Source organism: Loxodonta africana, chromosome 2, assembly GCF_030014295.1.
Source record: "Loxodonta africana isolate mLoxAfr1 chromosome 2, mLoxAfr1.hap2, whole genome shotgun sequence".
NCBI classification, from domain to species: domain Eukaryota; kingdom Metazoa; phylum Chordata; class Mammalia; order Proboscidea; family Elephantidae; genus Loxodonta; species Loxodonta africana.
Window position 1 is genome coordinate 146,344,792 of NC_087343.1, and position 23,601 is coordinate 146,368,392.

Here is a 23,601-nt window from a genome sequence, read left to right on the forward strand (position 1 = left end):
AAAAAGTGGAATCCATTGCCATCAAGTCAGTTCTGACTCATGACAACCCCATGTGCTTTAGAGTAGAACTGTGCTCCCCAGGGTTTTCTCAGCTCTTAATCTTTTTGAAGCAGATTGCCAGACCCCTCTTCTGCAGTGCTGCTGGGTAGATTCGAACCACCAGCCTTTCGGTTAGTAGCCTAGAGCAAATTGTTTGCACCACCCAGGGACCTTTATGTGTCTATCAGAGGACAGAAATCAGTGCAAGTTCGGTTTGTGTCATGTGACAGAATATGTCACCATCATGGCAAGTAAAGAAGCAGACAGAGAGGAGATGATTTTTTAATTCCAAATCAAACATCACATCAACAGAGTTCTTAGATGGAAAAATGAAAAAAGAAAACATGAATGTTTTCCTAATAACAAAACAAAAAGCTGGATGATGCTAATACAGATGGACGGCTGTCTTAACAGCTCACGTTACATTTCCATGTAAAATAAAAACGGAAGAGTTGCCAATTTGTTTTTTTTTTTTAAGATTATTTAAAAGAAAAGACTCTACCAGAAAAAAAATCTGTTCCTCTTCAAATTCTTCCCCTCACAATGGCCATCTCCACCCTAAAATTAGAAATCAAGCTAGTAAGACCCAGGGATGAGGACAAAAACATATGCTGTCAAAACCTTGATTGTATTAATGTTAAATCATACGTAAACAACTAAATGACAAACATGCTCAAGTCAAAAGATTTGCTCCAATGCTTTGCTCAATTCCCATCCCTTAAAAAATCTTCATGATATGTTCAAATGCTGCTCCAGAATGTTCACAGGTGGAACCAGATCCACGTTTCATGCTAATCAACTGTATTTGTTTGCTCAGCAATGTCTGGGGCTCCCAGATCCTGGGGTCTCATTTAATTACACATTTAGAAACTTTTCTTTCTCTAATAATAAGGTTCTGAACCAAAGCTAAGAATGACTACTAATCAAACATGACCGAGCGAATAGATCAGAAAATAAAATTACATGACTTAGTGTAAGCTGAAGTTTTATTAGGATGCACCAGTCAGGCAGTTTTTATAAATTTATGCTCAAATTAAGAAAATATGAATAAAGGTTAATAAATTTAAAAATAAATTTAGGTCAATATGCACATGACTACAAGGATTTACGGTGTATCTGTAGAATTCTCTAGTCAGCATTTTTGTGTATGTAACATCAATAAAAAAAGGATTTTTTTTTTAACCATACAGTGATTCTGGGATTCCCTGAATTTTCGGCTGCTGCATTTTCTACTCTACATCTGGCAGGTTCTTCTTCCTTTCAGTTTGTGCATTTCCTGTATTCTAAAAAGTAAATAGAAACAGGACCTTAATTGAGGAAATGGTGAGTCTCTGGCTAAGGAAATACAGCCACAGATAAGTACTTGTACTTTGCACCTGGTGGTTATTTCATAAGCTACATGGAGACTGTTTAGCAAAGTATTCCTCTTTATTATCATCATCAAACAGAACTGAAGGTGGCAATTAGTATGGGCTCTTTTCTCTCTTGCCTAAGTCACTCACTGACAGTAATTTAGGGTTTCTCTTGGTCATGGAGCCTATTCAATGCATGTGTGCACTGTTTTAATACACATTTACGTTGCCTGAAAGGGCTTAATGTACAATTGGAAGTGCCTGGATCTGGTTAATTCAAAAAACAAGTCAACGGCAAAGCCAAGAATAGAACAAATAAGTTGCCATTCCCTATCTTATGGTTTAAAAATACGTCATATTCTCTTGTGATCTAAAATAACAGACTCAAAATTTAGGAAATTTTCTTAATTCTGACAATAATTTATTAAAAGTGCTTGGTCTAGCCTTATATACAATTTTAGTCACTTGTCAGGAACTGCATTGGAATGAGAAGTACAAATAAACTACAACCAATTATCACTTATCGATGACTTCTAGTTATTCCTAACAACTATGACTTGTTCCGAGGTCATTTTTAAAAAGGTCATCTTTTCTGGAGTTCTACATCATATGAGCAAAAAGCAGCTTTCCCATACTATTTATTACCCTAGAAATGGCAGAACCGTTGTATGATTTCCTTTTTTCCTGCGTTGGAAGATAATTTGAGTTGCCCGTGGCTCTCATAGGACAGAGGGATATAAACACAGGCAGCACACTACTAGTCTGCCCAAACTCAGGAGCCCTGACTCACCCAGTCATTCAGAAGTGAGCAAATGGCGTGCTACACAACATGCAGTGACACAAATAACTCACCTAAGTTTGAACTCATAGCGACCCTATAGGACACAGTAGAACTGCCCCATAGGGTTTCCAAAGAGCACCTGGTGGATTTGAACTGCCAACGGTTAGTAGCCGTAGCTCTTAACCACTGCACCACCAGTTTTCCAAGTTTAAAAATTTAAAACAACCTTATTACTTTTTATAATGAAGTAGAAGATAACCAAGAATGGCTTTCTTGTTCTACAATAAAATTTTTCTGCATATTGGATTGTGAAGTTAACAAGTTCCATGCTGAGACTAAGTCATTGCCCTAAATGTCCCAGTGGGAATACATCTAACAGTGTCTGACAACCCTTTTATCTGAACGTTGTAAAGATTGAATACCAAAAAAAAAAACCAAACCCACTGCCATGAAGTCGATTCCGACTCATAGCAACCCTATAGGACAGAGTAGAACTGCCCCTTAGAGTTTCCGAGGAGCGCCTGGCAGATTCGAACAGCTGACCTTTTAGTTAGCAGCCATAGCACTTAATCACTATGCTACCAGCGTTTCCAAAGATTGAATAGCCTTAGGTAAAATGCCTTCCCACGTAGTTTCAGATAAAAGTTATAACTGTTTTTCTAATTTCTTCAAATTTCCTTTAGGTATGTGCTAATTTTATCTTGAATAGAATACATAATCAATTTTTTAAAAAAAGACACTGAGATAATAAAGCTGATAAATCACATATAGAGATGACCTCACAAGAATGCAGAATAGGGGGCTATGTACATGATTTAACTCAGTGGATGCTCAGTACAATCTTCTTCCCTTAAAATAGTACCTTCAGAGAGTATTCATTTGAATATTGATGGTTTCAAGGCTTCCATAGAGAATTCAAGAACCACTCTAGTGAGTGGGGGCTGGGGACACTTCAACAAGATTACCTGGTAACTAGCTGGGAGCAAATCTGTAAAAATAGGACTGTAGGTGGATAGCAGAGCTGGGGAATATATTGAAAAGAAAAAGTTAAGGAAGAGCACATATATATGCATGCTCATGACCAGTATAATTACATGTTTATATCATTATTCACTTCATCTAACATGTTTAACGTTCCAATGCTTGGCAATACACACAACACAGATTATACTTTCCCTGGGTACTGTGTATTCTAATCATGCAACATTCAAATAAGGGCTGGTATTCATTATACAAAAAAAGTTTTAGTAATTGGTAATTCTAGGAAACTATAGATCTATTTCTAGAGTTCAAAGATTATAGAAATTTTTTTTTTTATATATAACTTTCAAATAGTAATAGCTAAATTCATAGTCAAGGGCTCTAAACAGAATTCCTTAGTAAAGGCAATAAACCACAACAAAAAACGTTTTACCTCTTGTTTTTCTTGATTTTGATCCACGTTAAGTAAAGTTGGTATTTTAGATGAATCTGTTTTCTTTGGCTCCCTCTTCTGCACTTTTACTTGTTTAACTTTTGCAAAAATATATAGAACAATGGCAACTTGTTATTCCTACCTTGAAATTTTATTTTCCTTTTAGTTTCAAATAGAAATTCTGATATCCACAAAAGTCAGTTTCTTGATTTATTACAAAGAAATTGAACAAATCATGAGTACTAATGATGAAACGTTTACAGTCTACCAAGTATTAACAGAAAACATTTAAATTTTTTTCATTCTCAGTATCAGATTAGCCCTCTTGATCTTGCTATTATATTCACTTTTCACAAGGTGTCACTGTTCTTCAAAGAAACAAGAACTGTTACTCCATGCAAAAACAGGAGTTTGATTTTAAGAACTCAGTGCCTGTTACAAATCTTAATCTACTAAATCCTTGGGTGCCTGAAGCACATATAACGTTCCTGCCACTATCGGGGCACATAAGCATGGAGAAACATAGGAAGTTCCAGGTCACATACTGAACCAAACCCACTTCCTCAAATGCTGTTCTAACATCTCAACAACACTGAGCTAATGAAAAGTTTACCAACTAAAGCTTTCTTAACCACTCTTTAAAATTTTTTCTTTTAAATTTTATCCCTTCCTGAAGTATTGGGATGGGGGAAAGAATCTCAACAGCAATTTACAGAAAATACCTGTCTCAGCAACTGACTATTTTTTACCTAAATCATACTATAAAATATAAGTTATAGTACAAAAAAGCTCTGGTAATGGTGCCATCTGGAGATATGCAAAGCCATGCAACAAATGTGTACCTTCCACTCCTTTCATCTCCTTTGGCTGTATTGTGAAAGGCAATTCTGGGAAGTGGAATTCTTTCCTGTCTGATCTGGGAAAACTCAGCTTCCTTTTGTTCCCATTTGCCATTTGGTCACTTTGACCTGTTCGCTCATTAAATACACCCTTCTCTGTTTGACTCTAAACAAACAAACAAAAAGAGTTAGTTTGAAGTAATAGGTATAACTATTTATAGAATAGTAAGTCCAGACTTTCTAGCTGTTTAGATAGTATAAGAGAGGCACAAAAATGCCTATCTCACAAGGCTATTTTAATAATTAAGAAGTAGAATAGAATACCATTAAACATATACATAAACAGATTCAACTCCAAGAAGTTTAATAAACCAAACTTTTTAGCATATTTAATGTTCTGAGAATAATAGTCTTGATCATGAGAACCACAATCTAAACTTTTATTTTTAATACTATCTACTGCATTTTGACTTTGGACGAATTAACTTCAGTTAGTTTTATTTATAACTTATATCTCTAATTACTAAATAATGTGCTCAATGAAGGACACTGGGAAAACACCAGGGAAAAAAACTACTTGTCATGGATTGAATTATATTATGTACCCCCAAAAATGTGTGTGTCAAGTTGGTTAGGCCATGATTCCCAGTATTGTGTGGTTATCCTCCATTCTGTGATTGTAATTTCATGTTGAGAGGATTAGGGTGGGGTTGTAACACCACCCTTACTCAGGTCACCTCCCTGATCCAAAGTAAATAGAGTTTCCCTGGTATCTCTCAAGAGGTAAAAGAAAAGGAAAGCAAGCAGAGTTGAGGACCTCATACTACCAAGAAAGCAGCACCAGGATCAGAGCGCATCCTTTGGACACAGGGTCCCTGCGCCTGAGAAGCTCCTTGACCAGGGGAAGACTGATGACAAGGACCTTCCTCCAGAGCCAACAGAGAGAGAAAGCCTTCCCCTGGAGCTGACACCCTGAATTCAGACTTGTAACCTCCTAGACTGTGAGAAAATAAATTTGTCTTCGTTAAAGCCATCCACCTGTTATGGCAGCACTAGATGACTAAGACACTGGTGAACTCAGCATTCTGAATAATCTCTTGTATTACCCTGTTTTTGCTCATTTGGCAACAGATTATAAACTCTCCTAGGTCAATAAACACTCTTCCAGAATGTAATGTATAGTATCCCACTGAATGGGTGTACTCTAATGTACTTAATCAGTCACCTGCTATAAATGACTTTGTGTCTTCTTCAATATTGTATTATTATAAATTATACTATACTAATCATTTCAATTTTGAAAAAACAATTTCTTATGTTAAAAAAATGGGGGATGAACTATACTTATCTTTTTTTCTAGTGAAAAATAGGTAAGTTGTGTCTATTGAGCAATTGCTTTTAATGTATAAAGAAAGATAGTAAAAATATTTTTAGGAAGTAAAAAACCACTTTTCAAGGTGGAAATCTTACTCTGCCCACATCAGATATTAAATACACAAGCACTATATTCTTGTGTATAGAAAATTAACTACACTTGTGGAAGCACTAAGGAAATAAAGAACTAGTTCCATCTCAGGAAGAAAAAAAAAAGAAACTAAAAGCAGATTTTTTAAAGGGTTAGAGCCCCAAAGATAGAGAAAAGGAAAAAGGGGGCAGGGATAACATTGAAAGAAGCTGTATTTTAATGCCTAGCTTCTTGCCTTACTTGAGTGGGACCTGTATCCTCTTGCCTGCTATTAGACATAATGTGTCCAGTAGACTGTGAAGAAGTCCGTCTCTTTTTTGCTTTTTCAGTTAACCTATTATTTTAAAACAAATGGGAAAGCATTAGAATTCCTCAGAAGTACTTTGTTTCAGCTTCCATCACGGAAATTTACTGTTTGAATACTGACTACCAAAATGCAATCATCAGTCCTCAAGCACCAATTGCTCTGACCAGAGAGGTGATAAGAGGGCAGAGAGCAGTTAACTTACAGCTAACATCAGTGGTGGCAACCATGCTCTGGGGTCTGTTGGGTTACTTGGTCCCCTCTATAGGTTTCTGAATTTCTGAGCTTGCTGTCCAAGGCTAGCTTACAACCACCATTACTGGAACCACGGTGTTAGGGTCACCTCAAGAACAACTGGACTTTTTGCTGTCTGTAGTCTGCTGTACCTTTGGACTGACACACACATATCCATTTGCCCACCTCTGCAGTCCACTAAGCTTTATAACATATAGCCCAAACCAGTCTGCTGGGATCTGCTTGGACTAATGAACCTAAAGTCTACATCCATCGCCTAGACATTGATAGCTACATTGAGCAGCCCCATACACAACTGAACAAAAATTTGCCTGGTCTTGTACCAGCCCCACGATTGGTTATAGACTGGACAATTATAACCCATAAGGTTTTCACTGGCTGATTTCCAGAAGCAGATCTCTAGCCCTTTCTTCCTGGTCTGTCAGAGTCTGGAAGCTTTACTAGAAGCTGTTCAACATCATAGCAATACTCAAGCTTCGACTGAAAGACAGGTGGTGGCTGCACATGAGATGAACTAGGAGCTGAACCCAGGTATCCCAAATGGAAAGTGAGAATTCTACCACTGAATCACCAAAGCAGATTCACAATAAATAAACAAATGACAACAAAAAACAGTTACCATCAAGTTGATAAAGACTCATGGTGACCCCTAATGTGTCGGAGTAGAACTGTGGTCTATAGGGTTTTCAGTAGCTGATTTTTTGTTGGTGCTGGTTTTTTCTTTTTGCCCCCCTTTTTTTTAATACTGTACTTTAGGTCAAAGTTTACACCTCAAGTTAGTTTCTTTTACAAAAATGTATACACACATTGTTATGTGACCCTAGTTGCTATCCCTGTAATGTGACAGCACACTACCCCTTTCCACCCCAGATTTCCCATGTCCATTCAACCAGCTCCTATCCCTTTCTGCCTTCTCATCTTGCCTCCAGACAGGAGCTGCCCATTTAGGCTCGTGTATCTGCTTGAACTAATGAGCACACTCTTCACAAGTATCATTTTATGTCTTATAGTCCAGTCTAATCTTTGTCTGAAGAGTTGGCTTTGGGAATGGCTTTAGTTCTGGGTTAACAGAGAGTCTGGGGCCTGTGTCTTCTGGGGTTCCTGTAGTCTCAGTCAGACTGTCTTTTTACATGAATTTGCATTCCGCACCCCACTTTTCTCCTACTCCATCAGGGATTCTCTGTTGTATTCCCTGTCAGGGTGGTCATTGGTGGTAGATGGGCACCATCTAGTTCTTCTGATTTCAGGCTGACGCAGTCTCTGGTTTATGTGGCCCTTTTTGTCTCTTGTGCTAATATTTTCCTTGTGTCTTTGGTGTTTTTCATTCTCCTTTCCTCTAGGTGGGTTGGAACCAATTGATGCATCTTAAATGGCCACTCACTAGCTTTTAACACCCCACACATCAGCGACTGATTTTTTTAGAAGTAGATAGCCATGCCTTTCTTCTGAGGCACCTCTGGGTGGACTCAAACCACCAACCTTTTGGTTAGCAGCCAAGTGCCTTATCCTCTGGACCACCCAGGAACAGATTTATAGTAGTCTCCCTAAATTTAGAACAGGTCCTGAAGACTACCTAGACAGACCCTCACTGTTCATTAGACTGCCGGTGATTAACCAGATTCATGGTACCATCTCTCAATCTATATTAGCAGCTAAATTTAAAACTTGACCAATATGCTGTTTTTCTCCCAAAATATTTGACCTTGAAAGGTTATTTGACTACAAAAGATTATTTTCAACTATCCTTTCTCCATTTAAAGAATTGTCTGTGATACAGAAGTAAAGCTTATTTTGTTATACCAAGGCACATCAATAACAGAACTTAGGTCATACCAACTTTTTCTTCTTCAAAAGGGAAGAAACTTTTCTGAGGATCTTAAAAAAAAAGAGGTTTTTCCAATAAGCATTAGCAAAAATTAAACATGTATATAGGCAAGAAAAGTTGGTTTCTTCAATAGCACACATAAGAACCATCCAGTAAATGGCCCTTTTTATAATTATACTTTCAATATACCTTCAAGTTCAGTTTATGAACTTGATCCTTTGAAATACCATTATACAGGAACTTTTCATTACTTAGGTCCATTTCATATTGCCTCTTCTTCCTGTTACAGCTCACCTTGGATTGGAGTGGGTGAGATTTGAATTAGGATTTGCAGCCATCAAATTATTGCTAGTTAGATTGATGGGTGGCATTGTCATACAACCCCCAGCATGTGATTCTTCTTTCATGCCATTAGAACTAATGCTGGGGTTGACAGGGTTTGGAGGTTCAATGATTACAGGTTTCTTATCTTGAGACACAGCATGAGCATTTTCAATTGCATTCTGTTGACAATGTCCGCCTTCATAGTCTATCTTTTTTGATTCTGCATTATCTCCTTTTCCTCCTTTGACTTTAATAATTCTGACTTTAATCTCCTTGGGCTTTTTTTCTATTTCCTAGAATAGATACATCCAAAATCTGAGTGATGAAAACAGTTATTTTTGTTACTAAAATGCTAATTATAAATACAGTTATATTGACTGAAAAGAAAACTAAAATTCTTACCTTTCCCAAAACTGAACTATTTAGCAGCGTATTGCTATAAATTGGTTTTCTTTCATCTTTCTTAAGTTCATTTTCTTTAGAATTCTCTTTTGGCTTTATAAATGAATTGACTTTTGCTTCTTGTAATAATTTAGCTCTCAGTTCTGGTATGAATCTGATAAAATAAAAATCATCAACAAATAACCCTTTTATTTATATAATTTATCTGTAATGAACCATTTGATTGATGTAAATTAATTTTAGTTACAGCATAAAGAAATCACCACATAATACATGCCAACAGATGTCACAATATTTACCTAATCCAAATTGCTTCTTGGTAAAGATATACCTTTCAAAAATTTTACCGTGGGAATTTATTATATAAAACTTATACAAAATAGATGTATATGGATTAGATTCCTTTTGTAATGTGAACTTTACTCAATAAGTTATCACTTTTAATTTTGGTAAATACACCATCCTTCTCAAGACTCAGATCACTTTGTCCTTTTTGTGCTTCTTTAAAGTAACAAGACTTAAAAAATGAACTACTAAGTTTCTGAATTCTTACTCTACAGAAATATTTTCATACAAAATGTAACAGAATACGTCAATATTGAAGGGAGGTTTTTTGTTTTAGTTTTAGTTTGGTTTTCCTTCTTTCTGAATAGAAAAATACATTCACATGGCTCACAATTAAAAAAGCACCTCTTCCCAGTATTGTACAGGGAAAGAACCAGTATGACTAGCTGCCTGAATGAAACAAGTAAAACACTTCTGTTAAAGTTTTCTTGCATTGCAGAAGGTCCATAAAAGGAAGAGGCCTCTTATCAAAGGAAAAGTTCTCTCTCCAAATAGTTTCTATGGTCCTATAACTTGAACTCAAGATACTTTTGCCCCATAATAGTCAAATCCCAATATCTAAATACCCAAGAAAAGTAAACTTAATCTATGTAGAATTGATACAAAGCAACAACTTATTTATTTAATAACTGACACTTTTCATCAACACTTTCAATATAGTTTCTCATCTTTTCTTTAGAGTGAAATACCTGACATTCTAGTTACTCTCCAGACTTCTCTTTTCCTTGACTTTTTTCTTATCTTATTCTATCTCCAGTGGTAGTTCCTGGACTTTTCCATACCTGACCTTAACGTCATCACATTTTAAATTCATGTCCATCTCTCTAACCATGTCTGAAGGCCAACTGAATGATTTTGCAATTAATTTAAAACTTCCTGTTTCTTTCAAAGTTCAAATAAGAAATGATGTTTTTGAGAAACATGACTGATTAGTGAACCTAGATTATCAGTGTATACTATATGCTGAGTATGTCATAGACAGTGTGACACAGAAGGGCTGTAAGAGGCATGGTCCCCTCTTCAGGGAACTTTGAAATTGATGAGGAGGATACCAGGCACTACAACAGAGAATAAATAAAGCAGAGAAAACAAGCATTTGGAAATTGAATATGATAGTCTCTAGATCAGAGAATCTATAAACCAAAAAAACCCCACTGCCATCAAGTTGATTCTGACTCCTAGTGACCAGTAGGACAGAGCAGAACTGCCCCATAGGGTTTCCAAGGCTGTAAATCTTTGTGTGGAAGCAGACTGCCACATCTTTTTCCTGAGGAAGAACAGTTGGTGGGTTCAACATCTTTCGTTTAGCAGCCAGGCGCTTTAACCACTGCAGCGCCAGGGCTCCCTAGAGAGTCCATAAAAAAAATAGGAAGAGGAAAATCAGACTATTCTGAGTCAGATGTCCAAACGGGAATAAAGCCCAAAAAGTACTGATTGTTTATGTTCTCATATCTGGTTTATGATGACCATTGAAAATATATGTGAAGAGTTTAGCATATTGCCCAGGACGTAGTAACTGTGTAATAAATGCTGCATGCAATTATTTTTATTATTATAATCTTTATACACGTCCCTTGTAGGTATACCATGTGCCTAGTCAACATCTGATACAATAACTCAGTAAGTTTTTGTCAAAATGAATTTTTCTGTTGTGTAGCATTGATGAAACGGCAATGGGTAGCATCAATCTATGCAGCAATTCTCACGTTAGGAAAATTTTCTAATACAAACACTAAAAAGTCTGTATGAACTCAAAATCCTTACTTTTCAATAAATCCATCCCTAGTAAAATACTCGTGATGCAAAAGATCAGTAGATGATATCCTCTCAGCAGGATCAATTTGCAAACACGCCTAAAAAAGGAAAGAGTCTAATGTTAAGTGAGCTCTTGTCAGGGCTCAAGTACTATAAAAATTAAACTTATTTGACAAATGAAGAATTAATTACAGAGTTAAAAGCATTCTCAAAAAGATGGAATTAAACCTCAGGCATTTCTGACAGTAAATTCTGACCTCTTATTTCCCTAAGAAATTTGCAGTTGCAAAGCATTATTACAGGTTAAATGTCCTATGACTCTAGTCAAAACAGAGGTCGGCCTGTTTCTACTAGAATTAGCAGGAATTTTCAATCCTCTTATCAGCCCTGGAGGTAGAAACTTCACGGATATTCATTTCTATTTTATATAGATCTGGAAGCATGATTAAGGATTTGGCACGCTAGAATTTTTATCCATGTTTTCTGACTCCTAATTTGGCGCTCCTTCTATGGCATAACACAATTTCACAAATACTCAAGCCCCAAAATCTCCTGGGAAGATTTTGGAATAGCTGTTTTCTGTTTTCTACCTTGGGAGTATTTCAACTGAATAGGGAAACAACCAAAAAAAAAGCAAAAACAGACAATGAAAGAAAGGGTTTTGGATAATAGTTGCACATAATGGACCTAAGTACAATTAAATAACTATAATTATAATAGAACAAATTTCTTTAACCAAAATAGCCTCCTGCTTTATAATTTTCATTTTTCCTCTTAAAGAAGGCAAAGCATAATAATAATAGGTAAATTGTATTGATGCTTACTATACTCTAGCCTTCTCCCATCCACACAAAAACTTGTACACAAACGTTCATAGCAAATTGGTTAGTAATATCCTAACAAGAATCCTACAAGATAGTTATTATTATTATCCCCATTGTACAGTTAAGGAAACTGAGGCCCAGAGAGGTTAAATAATTTGTCCAAGATAACTAGTAAGAAGCCAGAATTAAAATACAAAAAAATCCAAGGTAATCACATATAATATTATACTTTTGTTTATTTCAAAATGTAGAAGTTTTAATTGATTCACAAAGTGAAATTCTTTGAGTCCATAACCTACTCTATGATGCGGAATACCTACATCCTTAAAACTCTGAAACTAGCTAAAAATATGTGCTTATTTTAGAACATCAATAAAACTCAACAGAAACATCCTAAAAGTTCTGCCCAAATCACAGCCTATCAGAGACAGACAAATTAGTCATTCTGTGAATAATATAACTCAGGAAATTTAAAGACATGCTCCAGGTGGGGAAATGTAAAATGTTAAGCTTTGGAAAACAGATAGCTTTTTTAAAAAATTAACCATACACTTACCTTGTGACCCAGCCATTCCCTCCTAGATATTTGCCCAATAGAAATGAAAATATATGTCCACACAAAAACTTGTAAACAAATATTCATAGCAACTTTATTAGTAACAGCCAAAAACTGTAAACAATCCAAACGGCTATCAACAGGGGAATAGATAAGCTACTTGTGGTATTTCCATACAATGGAATACTACTTGGCAATAAAAAGGAACAAACTAGTGATAACACACAAAAACATGAATGCATCTCTAAATCACTATACCATGTGAAAGAAGCCAGACATAAAAAAGCACATGCTACATGATTCCACTTACATAGATATATATATATATAATCCACTTATATAATACAAAAATGCAAACTAATAATCTATAGTGACAGAAAGTAAATCAGTGACTGGGGACAGGAACAGAGAAGAGATGGATTGCAAGGTGACATAAGGAAATTTTGGGAGGTGATGGGAATGTTTGGTAACTTGATTGCAGTGGTCATTTCATGGGTATATGCATTTATTAAAACTCACCAAATTGTACATTTTAAATATGTATAGTTTATTGTACATAAATTACACTTCAATAGCAATGTTAGGAAGTTTAAATCTAAGAAAAAAATCCTGTGCACTACACCAGATACTAAAATGTATTTTAAAGTTACAAAATCAATCCAAATGGTACTAATACCACTAAAACGAGAGAAATCAATGGAATATTACTAGATCTAGCATTATAAGCACTTTGCCCTTGATAAATGTGTAATTCCAAATCGCTGCATTATTCAAGCTGGAAAAAAGTATTTGCAACATATATAACAAAGGATTAATATGCTTATTATCTTACAAATCAATATGAAAAAGACAAATATTCCAATTAACAAACAGGTTAAGGATTCTTTAAAAAAGAAATACAAATGGCCAATGAATATTAACAAAATGTTCAAGTTCCCCTGTAATCATCTAAGTGTAATAAAAAAAGATACCATTTCTAGCTTATTAAATTGGCAACGATTTAAGAATTTATGATACCCAATGTTGAACTGAGCATAGGAAAATTAGTACTCGCAATAGCATTGGATATAAATCAGTGAAATCTTTCTGGAGAAAAAAATAGCAAAATATATCTTTAAAAACTCAAATAAGTATAAACACTTTGATCCACTAATCCCACTTCTAAGAATTTATGCTAAGGAAGTAATAAAACAGATACATAAAGACATATGTAAGAGATGCTCACTGTAGCATCCTTTCCAGTAAAAAAAAATAAACCACTGCCATTGAGTCAATTCTGACTCACAGTTACCCTATAGCACAGAGTAGAACAGCCCCACAGGGTTTCCGAGGAGCAACTGGTGGACTCGAACTGCCAACCGTTTCGTTAGCAGCTGAGCTCTTAACTGCACCACCAAGGAAAAACTGGAAACAACTTAAATGTCCAAAAATGCAAGATCAGTTAAACTATGGCACATTCATAAATACAATGTAACCACTGAAATTATGAGGTAATTCCATATTCATTCACATGGTAGTATATTTACAATATACTGCCAAGGTTACAAAGCAGTATATAAAGTACAACACCTTTTTAAAATTATAAATTTCTATGAATATGTTTGGTTGGGAAAAGACTACAGAAGTAAGTATATTCATCAAAATGTTAAACAGTAATTTTTTCTGAATTGTGAGTGGGAAAATCTTAACCTTTTCTTTTTATCTGTATTTTTACTTTTTCTATAGTCATCATATAGGTATAATTAAAATTATGTAAAACTAAAAAAGTCTGTCTTGGATGGTTCTAGTAGGCATCCAAAATAAAACACCAGATGAACTTCCAATAGGAAAAAAAGGCACTGGAACTACCTGATATGGAATTCAAATCTCTAATATTCAGGGCTATCCAAGTGATGAAAAAAAAGGAGAAAAAATAAGGGAAAAATAGACAAAATCATGGAAAAGACAAAACCATGGAAGAAATCGGCAAAATAATACAGGAAAAAATTTTCAAAATAAATAAACAACTAGAAATTATACAAAAACAGCAATTAGAAATGCAAAAGATAACTAGATTTCAGAAATGGACAGTGTCATAGAAGATTTGAGGAATAGGTTTGAAACAATGGAAGACAGGATCAGTGAAACTGAAGACAAATCCTTGGATGCCACCTTGTTTGAGGAAAAATCAGAGAAAAGAACGAAAAAAAAATGAAGAAACCCTGAGAACGATGTGGAATAAAATCAAAACCAAAAATCTACAAGTGATTGGAGCTCCAGGAGAGGAGGAGAAAACAGAAAACACAGAGAGGATCACTGAAGAACTGCTGACAGAAAATTTCTCTAATATCATGAAGGATATCAAGAAGCTCAATGAACCCCAAATAGGCTAGACTCCAAAAGAAAATCCAAGGCGTATCATAATCACACTCAATAAAACCAAACACAAAAAAAGAATCCTGAGAGCAGCTCAAGGAAAACAAAAAGTCACATACAGAGGGGAAACAATAAGACTAAGCTCTGATTACTCAGCAGAAACCATGCAGGCAAGAAGGCAATGGGATGACATATATAAAATCTTGAAAGAAAAAAACTGCCAACCAAGAATAATACATCCTGCAAAAATCTCACTCAAATATGATGGTGACATTAGGACATTTCCAGATAAACAGAAATTAAAGGAATATGTAAAAACCAGACCCAAAGGTACAAGATTAAAGGGAGTCATTCAGTTAGAGAACCAACGACATCAGACAACAGCCTGAACCTAGGATGCAAGATTCCATCAGCCAGATACCAACCTAGGTAATGAACTCTCCAGGATAAAACAAAACTAAAAGATTTACAACAGGGAATCAGAGAGGTTAATCTGTAAATGACAACAACGTCAAAACAATAAAAGAGGGAATAAATGAGGTAGGTAAAGAACTTTCTAATAGAAAGGAAGTCAGTGATACAAAGTAATAAAAGACTGGTTCAAACTGAGGAAGATAGATAGTTAACAAAGAAAGTTAACAAACCTACTCATCAAAATAAAGAAAAACATAAAGTCTTAGTAAACACAAAAATGAAAGAAATGAAAAAAAATCCACAAACAAAAGGAATGCATAACAGGAGAGAAAGAGGAACAAAGAAAATGTCAGCACCACAAAAGAAACCACTGCGAAATGACAGCAATAAACTCACACCTATCAATAATTACACTGAATGTAAACTGCCTAAATGCACCCATAAAGAGACAGAAAGTGACAGAGTGGATAAAAAAAACAGGACCTATCCATATGCTGTCTACAAAAGACACACCTTAGAAACAAAAACATAAACTTATCAAAAATCAAAGCATAGAAAAAATACATCAACCAAACAACTACCAAAAAAGACTATAAGTGGCAATAATAATCTCAGATAAAATACATGTTGAAACAACATCCACCATAAAAGACAAAGAAGGGCATTATATAATGATTAAAGGGACAATCCATCATGAAGGCATAATCACAATAAATATCTATGCACCCAATGACAGGGCTCCAAAATACATAAAACAAACTCTAACGGCACTGAAAAGAGAAATTGACAGTTCCACAATAATAGTAGGAGGCTTCAACACACCATTCACTGTAAAGAAAACTACTGAACAAAGACACAGAAGATCTAAAGACCACACTCAACAAACTCGACATGTATAGAACACTCCACCCAACAGATGCAAAGCATACATTCTTTTCCGATACACATGGAACATTCTCCAGAACAGACTACATCTTAGGCCACAAAGGAACCCTCAACAAAATCCAGAACACTGAGATAATTCAAAGTATCTACTCTGATCACAATACCATCGAAGTGGAAATTAACAACAGGGACAGCAAGGAAAAAAAAAATTAAATACATAGAAACTGAATAACAGCCTGCTTAAAAACCACTGGGTAACAGAAGAAATGAAAGATGTAATTGAAAAATTCCTAAAATCAAACGAGAATGAAAATACACCATACAAAAACCTCTGGGAAACAGCAAAAGCAGTGCTCAGAGGTTAATTTATAGCAATAGATGCACACATCAAAAAAAGAAGGTACAAAATCAAAACATTAGTGTCTTAATCATCTAGAGCTACAATAACAGAAATACCACAAGCGGATGGCTTTAACAAAAGGGAAATTTATTTTCTCACAGTCTAGTAGGTTACAAGTCCAAATTCAGGGCATCAGTTCCAGGGGAAGGCTTTCTCTTTCTCTGCTGGATCTTGAGAGATAAAAGGTGGTGCAGGCCATACCCCAGGGAAAATTCCTTTACTTTGGATCGGGGAGGTGTCCTGAGTAGGGGTGGAGTTACAATCCCACCCTCATCCTCTCAACATAAAATTACAATCACAAAATGGAGGACAACCACACAATACTGGGAATCATCGCCTAACGAAGTTCATACACACATTTGGGGGGGGACATAATTCAATCCGTGACAATTAGCTATACAACTCGAACAAATAGAAAGAGAAAAGCAATCAGAAGAAAGGAAATAATAAAGATCAGTGAAGAAATAGATGAAATAAAAAATAGAGAATAGAAAAACAATAGAATCAATGAAACAAAAAGTTGGTTCTTTGAAAGGACTGACAAACCATTGGCCAAATTGACAAAAGAAAAACAGGAGAAGATGCAACTAACCCAAATAAGAAATGAAATGGGGGACATTACAAGAGACCCAAGTGAAATAAAAAGGATCATAACAGAGTGCTATGAAAAATAATACTACAAAGAATTTGAATAGCAAGAGGAAATGGACAAATTTCTAGAAACACGCTACCTACACAAACTGAAGTTGAAAATCTGAACAGACCCATAACAAGAGAAGAGATTGAAAAGGTAATAAAAAAAAATTTTTTTTGTAAAGCCCTGGCTTTTTTTCAAAAAAGATGGCTTCACTGAATTTTACCAAACATTCAAAGAAGAGCATAAACCAGTACTACTCAAACTATTTCAGAACACAGAAATGAGAGTGATACTTTCAAATTCACACTATGAAGCCAGCATAACCCTGATACCAAAACCAGGCAAAGACACCACAAAAAAAGAAAATTACAGACCAGTATCTCTCATGACTATAGATGCAAAAATTCTCAACAAAATTCTAGCCAGTAGAATTCAGCATCATATCAAAATAAATAATACACCATGACCAAGTGGAATTCATACCAGGTATGCAAGGATGGTTCAACATTAGAAAATCAATCAAGGTAATTCACCAGATACATAAAATTAAAGAATCACCTGATCATCTCAATTGATGCAGAAATGGCTTTCAACAAAATCCAACACACATTCCTGATAAAAACTCTCAATAAAGTAGGTATAAAAGGGAAATTCCTCATCATAATAAAGGGCATCTATACAAAACCAACAGCCAACATCATTCTTAATGGAGAGAGGCTGAAAACATCCCCCTTGAAAACAGGAACAAGACAAGGATGCCCTTTATCACCACTCCTATTTCACACTGTACTGGAAGTCCTAGCTAGAGCAATAAGGCAAGAAAAAGAAATAAAAGGCATCCAAATTGGTAAGGAAGAAGTAAAACTGTCCCTATTTGCAGATGATATAATTTGATACATAGAAAACCCAGAAGACTCCATGAGAAAACTACTGAAACTAACAGAAAGCTTCAGCAGAGTTGCAGGATACAAGATAAATATACAAAAATCAGTTGGATTCCGATACACCAAAAAAGAGAACTACAAAAAGGAAATCAGGAAAACAATGCCATTTACAATAGCCCCTTAAAAAAATCATATACTTAGGAATAAATCTAACCAGGAATGTAAAAGAGCTACACAAAGAAAACTACAAAACACTACTGCAAGTAACCAGAAGAGATATACATAAATGGAAAAACATACTATGCTCATGGATAGGTACACTCAACATTGTGAAGATGTCAATTCTGCCTAAAGCAATCTACAAATACAATGCAATCCTGATCCAAATACCAACAGCATTCCTTAAAGAAATGGAAAAATTAATTATTAACTTTATATGGAAAGGGAAGAGGCCCTAGATAAGTAAAGCACTATTAAAGAAGAATATAGTAGAACTGGCACTATCTGACCTCAGAACCTACTATACAGCCACGGTAGTTAGAATAGCCTGATATTAGTACAATGACAGATACATTGACCATCAGAACAGAATTGAGAACCCAGATGTAAATCCATCCACCTACACTCACCTGATCTTCGACAAAGTCCCAAAGTCCATCAAATGGAGAAAAGACAGTCTTTTTAACGAATGGGGCTGGCATCTGCAAAAAAATGAAACAGGACCCATACCTCATACCATACACAAAAACTAATTCAAAATGAATCGAAGACCTTAATATAAAATCAAAACCTATAAAGATCATAGAAGAAAAAATAGGATCAACAGTACAAGCCCTATGCACAGCATTAACAGAATACAAACCATAACTTACAGCACACAAACTCCAGAAGATAAGCCAGATAACTGGAATCTTCTAGAAATTAAACGCTTTTGCTCATCAAAAGAATTCACCAAAAGAGTAAAAAGAGAACCTACAGACTGGGAAAAAAATTTTGGCTACGAGAAATCCCATAAAGGTCTAATCTCTAAAATCTATAGGAAAATCTAACACCTCTACAACAAAAAGATGAATAATCCAATTAAAAAATGGGCAAAGGACATGAACAGATACTTCACCAAAGACATTCAAGCAGCTAACAGATACATGAGGAAATGCTCAAGATCACTAGCCGCTGTTGTTGTTAGGTGCCATTCAGTCGGTTTTGATTGATAGTGACCCTGGGCAAAACAGAACAAAACACTGCCTGGGCCTGCGCCATACTCAAAATTGTTCCTATGCTTGAGTCTACTGATGTAGCTGGCCACTGTGTCAATGCATCCGTTGAGATTCGTTTCTTTTTTGCTGACCCTCTACTTTACCAAGCATGTTGTCCTTCTCCAGGGATTGATCCCTCCTGATAACATGTGCAAACTATGTGAGACATTGTCTCGCCATCCTTGTTTCTAAGGAGCATTCTGGCTGTACTTCTTCCAAGACAGATTTGTTCGTTCCTTTTGGCAGTCCGTGGTACATTCAATATTCTTCGCCAACACCACAATCCAAAGGCGTTAATTCTTCTTTGGTCTTCCTTATTCTTTGTCCAGCTTTCACATACACATGAGAAAACTGAAACAACCATGGCTTGGGTCAGGTGCACCTTAGTCCTCAAGGTGACATTTTTGCTTTTCAACACTTTAAAGGGGTCTTTTGCAGCAGATTTACCCTATGTACTGCATCTTTTGATTTCTTGACTGCTGCTTCCATGGGTGTTGATTGTGGATCCAAATAAAATGATATCCTTGACAACTTCAATCTTTTCTCCATTTTTCATGATGTGGCTTCCTGGTCCAGTTGTGAGGGTTTTTGTTTTCTTTATGTTGAGGTGTAATCCATACTGAAGGCTGTGGTCTTTGATCTTCACCAGTAAGTGCTTCAAGTTCTCTTCACTTTCAGCAAGCAAGGTTGAATCATCTGCATAAAGCAGGTTGTTAATGAGTCTTCCTCCAATCCTGATGCCCTGTTCTTCTTCATATAGTCCAGCTTCTCAGATTATTTGCTCAGCATACACTAGCCATTAGAGAAGCACAAACCAAAACCACAATGAGATACCATCTCACCCCAACATTACTGGCACAAATAAAAAAAAACAGAAAATAAATGTTGGAGAGGCTGCATGGAGACCGGAACTCTTATGCACTGCTGATGGGAATCCAAAATAGTACAACTATTTTGGAAAATGATATGAAGCTTCCTTAAAGGGCTAGAAATAGAAATACCATATGATCCAGTAATCCCACTCCTAGGAATATATCCTAGAGAAATTAGAATAGGCACACGGACAGACATATGCACACCCATGTTCATTAAAGCATTGTTCGCAATAGCAAAAAGATGGAAACAACCTAGATGCCCATCAACAGGTGAATGGAAAAACGAACTGCGGTACATACACACAATGGAGTATTATGCAACAATAAATAACAACAATGAATCTGTGAAGCATCTCATAACATGGATGAATCTGGAGGGCATTATGCTGAGTGAAATAAGTCAATCACAAAAGGACAAATATTGTATGAGACCACTACTATAAAAACTCATGAAAAGGTTTACCCACAAAAAGAAACAGTCTTTGATGGTTATGAGGGAGGGGAACAGTGGGGATGGAAAAACACTAGACAATAGATAAGTAGTAACTTTGGTGAAGGGTAAGATAGTACACAATACTGGGGAAGCCAGCACAACTTGTCCAAGGCAAGGTCATGGAAGCTGCATAGGCACATCCAAACTCCCTGAGGGACCTAATTACTGGGCTGAGGGCTGTGGGGACCATGGTCTCAGGGAACATCTAGCTCAATTGGCATAATATTGTTTATAAAGAAAACATTCTACATTCTGCTTTGGTGAGTAGCATCTGGAGTCTTAAAAGCTTGTGAGCAGCCACCTAAGATATTCCACTGGTCTCACCCCGTCTGGAGTAAGGGAGAATGAAGATTAGTTCAAAGGGCTAATGGACCTTAAGTGCTACAGCCTCCACCAGACTGAGTCCAGCACAACTAGATAGTGCCCAGCTACCATTTACTATTGCTGTGACAGGGATCACAACAGAGGCTCCCAGACAGAGCTGGAGAAAAATGTAGAACAAAATTCTAACTCACCAAAAAGAAAAAAAAAAAGACCAGATTTACTGGTCTGACAGAGACTGAAGAAACCCCAAGAGTGTGGCCCCCAGACACCCTTTTAGCTCAGTAATGAAGTCACTCCTGAGGTTTACCCTTCACCAAAGATTAGACAGGTCCATAAAACAAAGTGAGACTAAATGGGCACATCAGCCCAGGGGCAAGGGCAAGAAGGCAGGAGGGGACAGGAAAGCTGGTAATAGGGAATCCAAGGTCAAGAAGGGGAGAGTGTTGACATGTCATGGGGTTGGCAACCAACATCACAAAATAGTATGTGTACTTGTTGAACTGTGCCCCCCAAAAATATCTGTCAACTTGGTTAGGTCATGATTCCCAGTGTTGTATGACTGTCTACCATTTTGTCATCTGAAGTGATTTCCCTATGTGTTGTAAATACTATCACTACGATGTAACGAGATGGATTAGTGGCAGTTATATTAATGAGATCTACAGGATTAGTGTCTTGAGCCAATTTCTTTTGAGATATAAAAGAGAGAACTGAGCAGAGAGACATGGGGACCTCATACCACCAAGAAAGCATCGCCAGGGGCAGAGTGTGTCCTTTGGACCTGAGGTTCCTGTGCTGAGATGCTCCCAGATCAAGGGAAGACTGATAACAAGGACCTTCCTCCAGAGCTGATAGAGAAAGAAAGCGTTCCCCTGGAGCCAGCACCCTGAATTCGGACTTCCAGCCTACTTCATTGTGAGGGAATAAACTTCTCTTTGTTAAAACCATCCACTTGTGGTATTTCTGTCATAGGAGCACTAGACGACCAAGATAATACTAATTGTTTAATGAGAAGCTAGTTTGTTCTGTAAACCTTCATCTAAATTAAAAAAAAAAAAAAAGTCTGTCTTAATCTAGAAGTTCTGCTGAAACCTGTTCAGCATCTTAACAACACACAAGACTCCACTGACAGACAGGTAGCAGCTGCATATAAGGTACACTGGCCTGGAATCGAACCTGGTTCTCCCACATGGACAGGGAGAATTCTACCACTCAATTACCATTGCTTCCAGCGTAACACACTAGGAAAAAAGGCAACCTATTTCCAAAAAATCAGCCAATGAAAATCCCGTGGAACACAGTGGTCTGATCTCATTATGCATGGGGTTGCCCTGAGTTGGAGTGGCCTCCATGGCAGCAACAACAAAAAATTAAACTGAAAATATAGTAAATAAAATGTAGTAAATAAATCTGATCTAGTTCTTTCCAAGTAACAATGAAGTATTTTTTTTCTTTCAAGAATAATTTATTCTTTAGAAATATGTGTTAATATGTCTAGGTTTACCTAAATGACAGCAACAACAGTTAACATTAACATTTGTTGGCCGCTCATTCAAGGCCCCTTGCTAAACACATTTCTACCAATACCTCATTTTATCTTCCAAACCCAGAAGAACGATAATTGTCATTTTATAGCTGAGGAAACCAAAGGCACAGAGGTTAAGTAACTTTTCCCAGGGTACAGAGCTAATTAGTAGCAGAGCTGCATTTTAAATGCAGGCTATATGATTCCAGAGCTCTTTGTTTTAAATATTACACTTACTTTGAAATTTAGATAACCATTTTTTAATAACTTATTTTATTTTTGTTGCTGTTGTTGAGAATATACACAGAACATACACCAATTCAACAATTTCTATATGTACAATTCAGTGACACTGACTACATTCTTTGAGTTGCGCAGCCATTTTCACCCTCCTTTTCTGAGCTGTTCCTCCCCCATTAACATAAGTTCACTGCCCCCTAAGTTTCCTATCTAATCTTTCAAATTGCTGTTGTCAATCTCATCCCATACAGATAGATCTTAAAAGAGCACAATGCTCAAGGAAGACATTTTTTACCCATCAAGCTAAACTATTGTTTGGTTTTAAGAAGACTTTAGGGGATATTTTTGGTTTAAGATTTAAAGATTATCTCAGGGCAATAGTTTCAGAGGTTCATCCAGCCTCCATGGCTCCAGAAAGTCTGGATTCCATGAGAATGAAATCCTGTTCTGCATTTCCCCCTTCTGATCAGGATTATAACCATTTTTTTAAGGGCTGTACATTAGAAATGAGCTATCTTGCTTACACTGGGGAAGAGAAATTGGCTGATTAGAGAATAGAAATAGAAGCAGTTTACTTTTCACAGTAAGCCTTTTACCTTTTGAATTTAATACTAGCTGTACGATATAAAAAAAATTTTTTTTCTTTTTTTTATTTGTATGATATATTTATTATCTAGTTTAAAACTGAAATTTAAACTTTAAAATAATAAAAAAGGGTTATACGGTGTTTTTATTTTGCTCCAACTCAAGGTGAATCTTGGTACTGTAGCTTTGAAGAACATTAAAATTACAGCTGCTAATACTGGGTTTTTTTTTGAATGCCTTGTGGATAC

General features: G+C 36.1%; 1 protein-coding gene across 2 annotated transcripts in view; it reads right to left on the reverse strand.

Moving 5' to 3' along the window:
* Positions 1 to 215: 215 nt before the first annotated feature.
* The window catches only part of CDKL3 (cyclin dependent kinase like 3), a 49,481-nt gene continuing 26,095 nt past the window's right edge, over positions 216 to 23,601 (reverse strand). The window contains exons 6-12 of one of the 2 annotated variants that reach the window (XM_064276348.1): positions 11,110 to 11,198; positions 9,001 to 9,154; positions 8,569 to 8,891; positions 6,131 to 6,224; positions 4,429 to 4,591; positions 3,587 to 3,684; positions 216 to 597 (exon numbers count right to left, since the gene is read on the reverse strand). In XM_064276348.1, the coding sequence (XP_064132418.1) occupies positions 538 to 597; positions 3,587 to 3,684; positions 4,429 to 4,591; positions 6,131 to 6,224; positions 8,569 to 8,891; positions 9,001 to 9,154; positions 11,110 to 11,198 (981 nt within the window). In that variant the 3' untranslated portion in view covers positions 216 to 537. Of the gene's footprint in view, positions 598 to 1,051; positions 1,323 to 3,586; positions 3,685 to 4,428; positions 4,592 to 6,130; positions 6,225 to 8,568; positions 8,892 to 9,000; positions 9,155 to 11,109; positions 11,199 to 23,601 lie in introns of those variants that run through there. The other variant, XM_064276353.1, reaches the window with a different exon arrangement.